This window comes from Patella vulgata, chromosome 1 (assembly GCF_932274485.2).
Source record: "Patella vulgata chromosome 1, xgPatVulg1.2, whole genome shotgun sequence".
Classification (NCBI taxonomy): domain Eukaryota; kingdom Metazoa; phylum Mollusca; class Gastropoda; family Patellidae; genus Patella; species Patella vulgata.
The window spans coordinates 14,833,723-14,843,187 of record NC_065879.2 but is presented as its reverse complement, the minus strand read 5'-3'; the positions used below and the strand labels follow the sequence as shown (position 1 = coordinate 14,843,187).

The window sequence follows — 9,465 nt, the reverse complement described above, 5'->3', positions numbered from 1 at the left end:
TACGTGCTAAATTTAGGGAACGGAACCTTGCAATTCTGTAAATGATTTTATTCTGTGGTAAAGGGGTATAAACTTTCTGAAATGATACCAAAAATTGCAGTCGAGTCGAAGATTTTTAATAAGATTCGACATTATTTTTTTTAATAGCTCAGCGACTGTCGGGCGACTTTATTCCCTCCGGGAAATTGTCGGCTCTAATAGACACTTGACTAGTACTGATGGTGATCTTGCCATCTGCCATCATGCTGTTATAGAACTAAGCTCAGTTGATCGACGCACACGTACGCGACGCGAAAATCTGCCAAAACTCTAAAACTACATTGACGCAACGTATCACGTATACCATACGAATACGTGATACGGATGGGAAAATTCCGCTTGCCAAAAGTCTCTATTCGCTGTACGAAACTTACGTAACAAACGTAAAACCGATATTTTGACGTTTTTAGTATACTCGGAGAGTAAGACGCTGAGTGAGTAAGACGCTGGCTCGCTAGCCTGGAGGTCCTGGTGTTGTCCGAGAATGTTTCTCGGAATTTTCGGCGTTGTTCCCTCTTGTCAATGGTGTAAGACTGAGGGTTGTCAAGTCGTTCGGATGGGTCGAAAAATCGAGGTCCCGTGTAAAAATTGGCGTGCACGTAAATGAACCCTCAATTGACAGTTGGAGTGAGATATAGGATCGAGTAGGCCGTACAGATAATAGTGCATCTTATGCATTTGATCTTTTCCATTTGATGGACATTAATTGGCATGTTGGGTTTTATAACTGCATCTACACATTTGATAGTTATTATTGACATATTGCGGGGTTTGTTTTTTTTTTTGTTGTTTTTTTTTTTTTGGGGGGGGGGGGGTATAATGCCTCTTTTCCATTTGTTACAGGGTAGTTTTAATTGACATGTTTTTTCTTTAAAAAAACAAAAAAAAAACAAAATACTGAAAGCAAAGCACAGGAAGATTTTTTGGGGTTTTTTTTTTGTTTTACTGGGCATCAAGTAAATAATGCATTTAGAACATAGTCAAATATTACAGTAGGCTATTAAATAATTTTTTAAAAATCGGGACGTTTTCTTCAAATGATTAACTCAAATAAGTTGACTACAAACCGGTTCAGGTTTAATAACCGGAAGTTATACAACAAATATTGGATCTGTACTTACCCTAAATGGTGTTTTCTATTTCCACAATACATGTAATTTCATTTCTAATATTGTCTTGGATGTATTAATATAACCATTACACATAATTCTAGCATTTACAACCCATTTAATATTCATGAAAAAGGCAAAGAGAATATTGCAGATTTTGATGTTTTGATCCAGCGTCTAAATATTGACTAAACCGACTTTGTTAGTTACTCCACCGTGTGGTCATTTTGTGGTTTACATAAACCCATTTCATTTCGTAAACTAAGAATTGTGTCAAAATGTTGGCAAGTCGAATTTCTGGTCAACAGGCAAGCAGATTTTTCAGCTTGTTGAAAAGGCACAACAGTACCCTTGTTATTGCAGAACACAATAATGAGAAGCTAACACCAATTACTCTAAATACAGTAGCGGCCGCCAAGAAGTTGGGAGGCGATGTTTCTTGTTTAGTTGTTGGTACACAGTGTTCAAAGGTCGCCGAAGAAGTCAGTAAAATAGAAGGCGTAAATAAAGTTCTTCTAGCAGATAATGACGTATTTAAAGGTTTCCTGCCAGAAGCAATTAGTCCTCTACTTGTAGCCACTCAAAATCAGTTTAAATACACCCATATTTTAGCTGGAGCGACTGCATTTGGTAAAAATTTAATTCCAAGAACTGCTGCCTTGCTGGATGTGTCCCCTATATCAGATATAATTGGTGTTGAATCCCCCGACACTTTTATAAGGACAATTTATGCAGGTAATGCTATTCAAACTGTAAAATCAAATGATGCAGTAAAAATAGTAACAGTCAGAGGCACTGCTTTTGCACCAGTTGAAGCCACAGGGGGTTCAGCAACTACAGAGCAAGCGCCAGGTAGTGATGTTACTAACACCCTTTCAGAGTTTGTATCTCAGGAACTTACTAAAAGTGATCGTCCAGAATTAACAGGTGCTAAAACAGTCATATCTGGAGGCAGGGGTATGAAGAATGGAGAAAATTTCAAACTTCTATACGATCTTGCTGACAAAATGCATGCTGCAGTTGGCGCTTCCAGAGCCGCAGTTGATGCAGGTTTTGTACCCAATGATATGCAAGTCGGACAAACAGGGAAAATTGTGGCACCAGAGCTGTACATTGCTGTCGGTATATCTGGGGCTATTCAACATTTAGCTGGCATGAAGGATAGTAAAATAATTGTAGCCATCAATAAAGATCCTGATGCACCAATATTCCAAGTAGCTGATTACGGATTAGTGATGGATCTTTTTAAAGCAGTTCCAGAATTAGATAGCCTGATAAAGTAATAAAATCAGATGAATGAAACCACCTTCAAAAATAACACAAAAATCACTCACTTATTGGACTTATTTTTGAAATGTGATGATTTTAAAAACTTTGTGTGACTGGCATAATGAATGGATTCTTATTAATGAACATGTGACTGTGAGAATTAATAAAAAGGCATTATATCTTAACATATTACACAAATGTATGAATATTAACGAATTGAATTTTATACATGCGGTAGATCTATTATAAGGCCCACTGTACATGTTTTTGAGAATAACAGTCTAAGTCAAGGCCTACTTATATTGACATTGAAATGAGCATACTGTTATTTAAATTATTATATACCGTAAATACATTAGAATTGTTTTGTTTTTTTATATTTTAAATAAATCCAAACACATTCATTGTTCAGTGTGCTAATCCTATGAAGGAAATTGTGGTCATACAGCCCTGTCTTTATACAAATCCTTCTGTCAAGGTTTTTTTTTATGTACACAAGACCTCAGCTTTTTATTCCTTGCCAGACCCTCCAACTTACACCAATGAAGAAGAACAACCATGCTGAAAAATACAGAGTAACTTTGTCTGCTGGGATCAACCTCTAGATGTCCTGGTTAGTGAAATGCAGTGGGGTTTATTCGGTTTAACACCCTACTGTTCTGCTTTGACTTGGTTATATGAGGGCAACTAGGGCCTACTCTTGTATGGAATTTTAACTGTCAAGGGATCTTTTACATGCACGCCAATGTGTACACAGGACCTTGTATATTCATCCTATTTGATTCACTATAAGTTGTCCCTTGCCAGTCCCTCTGTCTTGCACCACTGACAAGGGGGAACAATGCCAGAAAATCCCAATGAACTTTCTAGGCCAATGCAGGGATCGAACACGCGACCTCCAGGTTTGCGAGCCAACTTCCAACTTAATGAGCCATGGTGGCTCCCCCTGGTTAGTGAACCACGGCATTTGCTTCTGAGTCCCCATCCCTTCTGAAATTTGATCACTATATTAGCTACATTTGGAGAGAGAGATAGATGAATGAGTTAACTCCACTCAACACAAACTAGGCCATTTTGGGACTGCCACATGGTTGAGGTTCTTTAGCAGTTGGGTGAAACCGGAGCTCTTGTTCTTTCATCATTTACGGTAGGTACATGTAATGGCATCATTTATTAAGAACTATTTATTAAAACCACATTTAGTAAAAATTGTCATTTATTAAACAAACATATACATGTATTATAAAATATATATTAAAACTAACTATTAAAAAATACATTAAAGGGCATTAGCTAAGAAGAGATAATGAGCTGACAAGTCTTGCTATAATAGTTAAAAATAGACAACGAAAACAAAATATGCTAAAATTTCAATCAAAATGCTTCACTCAATTGATTCAAATTTAGGCTGGTCTTGGTCGTCATTACTAACGTTGGTATGATCACAAACAAAGTATTGATTATCCATTTTTATGTTAAATAATCCATCAAAAAATGTTTTCAAATCCAGTAAATATCACAGGCTAACAATGGCATCGAGAGTTGATTATGGTATGGATAAGCTAATTAATGTCTAATTAATAATTTAGTGAACATATCAGGCCCAAAGAAAGACCTGCAATAGGCAGGTTTACCTCTTGCATAATGTATATTTAATAATCATTTTTTAAAAAATATATTAAAAATCATAAATTAAATAAAAAAAACATAAAGTCATTTAATAAAACAACTAGGTGGTCAACGACCTTGAGGATTTATATCTAATGGTTGTGGCATATATCGCTGTTGATTAGAATCCGTGTGATTTAAGAAAAGGATTTAGGGCCATGGAATGGCTTCACTTCATTTTGAGTTATTGGGGATTAGAACTGTGGTCTGAACCTGTTAAAAATCTTACAGAGTTGTGTCCCTTTAGTAGAGCCATCGAAAATGTGCATACAACAATTAAAAAAAAATATATCATATTTGTTAAATTATCAACCCGCTGACTCAAAACACACGCTCTTCTTGATAAAGGGGGGGGGGGTGGCAGAATGCTTTAATCGTGCGTGTTGCATCATACCGTCTGTCATTGAGCCGAGTGGCGGGGTTTCAATTACCCGTTAGCGCAATATATCCCGGTTGGAGCTGACGTGCCATAAAACAACATTTCATTTCATTTCGATTACCCGCGTGTGCGTGACAAGGAAAAGATCGAATCACCTGTCCAACCTCGTGGATTTTCTCCGGATCCTCCGATTTACTCCCAATACTAAAGATCCCTACACGCAAGCGAATTAATGAAATAAAATTGAAGCATAGGCGTTTTTCGTTATGGTTTGAATTGGTGTTAGTACCCCCCCCCCCCCCACCCATTGTTTTTCGGGGCGGGGGGGGGGGGGGTCTGAATATACTCCCCCCCCCCCCAAAAAAAAATATAAAAAAATTACATAGTACGATATAGGTCTATTATTATTTTCAGGTACCGTAACGTTATCAAAATATGAGTCCCTATTGAGATGTCAATTTCATAGTCATTTTAAACCTGTAACGGTAAATTTCTTTGATCTTTGGGGTATATTCTATGCCCGAAATAACTTGAGGTCTGAAAGTCGGGGCGGCTTTGGATATATACAGGGGAATTTGGGGTTATTCTTCTGAAAGTTTTTCTTTAAACCTGTAACAGGTTATTCTTCCAGGGTAGGGTATTTTTTCATAAGAAAACATGATCTAAGGATTTCCTTATGGGAATTCTGGGATATTCTCATTTTGCGTACATGTAAACATAGACGGTTTATAAGCAAGATAAAGTCCTCGACTTCGTTTATGCTGGGGAAGAAAGACTTCAGAAAAAACCCCTCGACAGAAAAACCTCGGCCTGCCGGCCTCGATTTTTCTTTTACTCGGTTTATTTTCTTCAGTCTTTTTTCCCCAACATAACCTCAGGTTCGGGCTTTATCCTACACAGAAAAGCTTACGTCCACTTTCGTGCATTTTGGCTTTGATGTAATTAAACAATGGCAGATTCGAGAATCGTCGCATTTCGGATCGTTGGTAGTTCTCATTTTTTCGACCCATGGTGATAAGATAATTTTAAACAATAATATCCAATATGCATTCCTTACCTTACATGCCGTATGAAGAAGCGACAGTTAACGGAATTCAGCTTTCAATAAAATTCTCTTCGAAAAGAAAATTATTGGCCATTTTGTTTATTTCCATTTAAGGCCTATAAATTATTTTTTAGAGATGATATGAGATATCAAACAATCACCGCTTGGATTAATTATTGAGTAAATAATGAGTTGTCGACGGCTTTATTATTGATCCGTGACAGTTGATTAGTATTACTCCATGAGTCATAAACTAAAGTTATGTGATCAAGTTTTGTTTCATTTGGATCCTCCTCATAAAAATTCCCCTACTAAACTCTCTTTGTCGTGTTGTTCATAATTCAAGCGTAACATTCAATATGTAAAAGTCATGAAATAAATATGAATACAGCACCCCCTGACTTAAACATGATAAACATTGTATTAGTGTGATGTTTTAGTTTAACCCCGTAAAATATGCCAAAACAGTGTTTACAGAAGATTGAAACTTTAAAAAAAAATTTATGGGGGTGCCTCCACCGAATTTACAAAAAAAAACCCAACTAATATATTAATTCGGTAGTCCGTACAATCACAAAGTACATGCTCGTAATCAACCAAGTGAACAATAAGCTTAAGTCATATTGAAGTAAATTATTCACTAATATTTGTCCTCATACTTATAGAACAAGTATCTCAAACTATGAACTTTGGGTGTTCATTATTTGGGAACAGCTTTTAATAGCCAGTCGTAGGTCATCTGTACGATTACAAACGGTGGGGACTGATTTGTCGTCATCGACCACCTTGCTATACATGGCTTTTAGAGAACTTCGATATCTGCGACAGTCATGGTCCAAAATAGTTTTAACAACGAATAACGCTTTAGCTTCTGAGTGAAAGATAACACCATGCTTCAGTACAAAAAACAACCAGCGACTGCCAGGCAAGATACGCCCACATTTTGCAAGAGATTAATAGAGAACAGCTAAAAACAAAAGCCAGTTTTCGTACAATCGGGGGCCATAATCCAGAAAGTTATGGTCTGGATATCGAAAGGGACTGAGATCTTTGGGATATAAAGATACATGTATATTTTAAGTTTCATCAAAATCGGATAAAAATTGTGATCTTTAGAGAGTCCAAGGCCTACGTATTACATACTATTACACAATTTGCGTACAAAGAGCGACTATTTGGTCAGGATGTTTCGTTTCGATTTTCCCGACATTAGACTTCAACCTCATTACTAAACGGTTTTTAAAAAGGATAAAAATTGTGGCCATAGATCACTAATGAATTCCCCATTGTCTTTAAATGTTAATTCTCGCCTCTTAAAGATCGGCTCTAACTTTTTCCCTAAATTTTGTAGCAACCTCTTACTCAAAAGCACGTATGGGGTTCACCATGGAAAACTTTTGACAGACAAACATGCAATTTTCCACCATACATTCCAACCTAACCAACCTCTAATCTCTCGTATGCTTCCGCCACAAAATCATGAATATTCACCAAAACATGGCAGAAAATGTATTTTCAAACCCCTTTCTTCCATACTACACCAAAAAGTCAACAAAAACCGCAACGCAAAGAGGGGAAGGGGAGAGAAAAACTAAAAAAAGCTTTCTCCCTTTATTCGCGGGTGACGGCGCAGGAATATTTGATGAGCTGTGTCCATATGTGCGAATATCGAAAAGAACCAAGATCTTTGGGTCATAAACATAAATTTCAAGTTTCATCAAAATCTGATAAACATTTTTGATTTCTAGAGGGTCCACTTGGTATTACATACTTTTACGCTATTTATGCACAAGGAGCGGCCATTTATTTTGTCCGATTTTCACAAAATTTGAACTCAGCCTACATTATGTTGTAACGGCGATATATTTATACAGTTTTTAAAATCGGTTAAGAATTGTGACTTCAAGAGTTCAAGGGTGTCCACAAGCTAAAAACGTGATTTTTGTACAATCAGGGGCAATAATCCATGAAGTTATGGTCCGATACATGCCCATATCGAAAGGAACCGAGATATTTCGTCAAAATCGGATAAAATTTGTGACCTGTACAGTATATACCCAAAAACAAATTGTGGACTGACGTCTGGATAGACAGACGGACAAGGGCGATGGCATAATACGTCCACAAGGGCGTAAAAAGGAATAAAACAATTCTTCGGAGAACTAACTAGTGACTAATGAATTCAGAACCCAGAAATGGGGTTCCAAGATGTTGATACTACAATAACACAACTGAACATTTGAGGGACAGAAGATAACTACAATGATGTGTTTAACGTTTTATATGTACAGCGAAGATCCTGAAGCTATCAGTCTAAGAATTGTACATTTGCGCATCTAAAATTGTAAACTTTACAGTTCTGCTATTAGTTATCATTTTATTCCTGAATTGTTGTCTTTTTGTCGAGAATGTAAGCAAAAGTTAGCTTTCAAGAACGCCGCACTGGACGTTTTAGAACTTTTGATTTCTCAGTGGACAATGCTCCTAATGCCCGTAATGACAACAGTTTGTGCATTGTGCTAAATAAAATTGACAATGGCCAACATAGTACCCCCCCCCCCCCCCTACCCCGCGCCACTGGGTATAATCCTATAGTTTTGGATCCTTCTTCTACTTTCAAGAACGCCGCACTGGACGTTTTAGAACTTTTGATTTCTTAGTGGGCAATGCTCCCAATGCCCGTAAGGGCAACAGTTTGTGCATTGTGCTAAATAAAATTGACAATGGCCAACATAGTCCCCCGCCCCCCCTCCCCTACCCCGCGCCACTGGGTATAATCCTATAGTTTTGGATCCTTCTTCTATAGAAAAAAAAAACTATTCTTTTTTAGTTTTCCAGAGAACTCCGCTGCAATCTGAAGTTAGTTGGGTATAATACCTAAGTTGTGGAACCAGATATTCTGTAGAAAAGGTATTAAGGATAGATTTTAAAAATATTATAAAAGGTGATTTGGGTTAAAAATGAACGAAGTGGGGTTTACGTTCTATTTTTCCGCACCGACTAGGCTAATGAAGACCGGCATGAGGGAAATTTTCCCCAGACAGTGGCGCTACGGCCTACGCTTACATGTTTATTGAATTTCAAACTCAAAAATGGCTTTTTTTATTTACGTGCACGCCAATGTGTACACGAACGAGACCTCGGTTTTCGTTCCATCCGAACGACTGGACAACTGTCCTCGTCAGGTCCTCTGTCCTGCCCCACTGACAAGGGGAACTCACAGGGTAAAATCCCGAGGAAATTTTCTCGGCCACACCTGGAGCGAATCCGAAACCCCCAGAATAGGCCTACCGTAGTTCGGATCCTACATAATAATATACTATATTATGCTACACATTTCATAATCAGGAAAAGGTCATAATATTCATATTATATTTTACTATAGAATTGATAGGCCCTACAGCCTACACTCAAGATAATCATTCTGTAGATATTATAATTTCAAGTAGAATTCTGCAGGATACTCAGTGGTCCAATAATTGGTCCCCTCCCCCTTTTTTAAAAAGATTTTTATAGAATTTTGTGTCATAAGGAATGATAAAATCATAAGATTACTATGAATAATAAAAAATAATAAAAAAAAAATAAAAAAATAAACTTCTACAATTTACATGTAAAGCCGAAAGACTACACGCTGTAGGCTACAGTTGCTTGTCTAATACCGCTGACAAAGCAACAACGCTGACAAATCATCATGTCATGGATGTTCTCGGATAACACCGGGAATCTAACCCCGATAAGACTAATTAATTACAATGATAAATTATTTTAAAGACATACACTAAAAACTATAGCCCCGATTGAATAAATTTATTATTAAATAATAATAATTTAAAAATGGGAACTACATCACACATCATTTTTATTTAGTTTTCTCGAATAAATGCCGATATTTAAATTTTACGACACTACAAAAAATTTACGACACCTTACGACCTTTTTACGGCCACGAACTT

General features: G+C 37.0%; 1 protein-coding gene across 1 annotated transcript; it reads left to right on the top strand.

Moving 5' to 3' along the window:
* Window positions 1-1,345: 1,345 nt before the first annotated feature.
* LOC126822128 (electron transfer flavoprotein subunit alpha, mitochondrial) lies at window positions 1,346-2,822 on the top strand. The gene has a single exon (XM_050550919.2). The coding sequence runs from the start codon at window positions 1,427-1,429 to the stop codon at window positions 2,429-2,431; it is 1,005 nt and encodes a 334-aa protein (XP_050406876.1). The 5' UTR covers window positions 1,346-1,426; the 3' UTR covers window positions 2,432-2,822.
* Window positions 2,823-9,465: the final 6,643 nt, after the last annotated feature.

Bases quoted from the DNA above. Each gene is read 5' to 3' on its own strand.
- LOC126822128 (XM_050550919.2), top strand. From the start codon at position 1,427: ATGTTGGCAAGTCGAATTTCTGGTCAACAGGCAAGCAGATTTTTCAGC.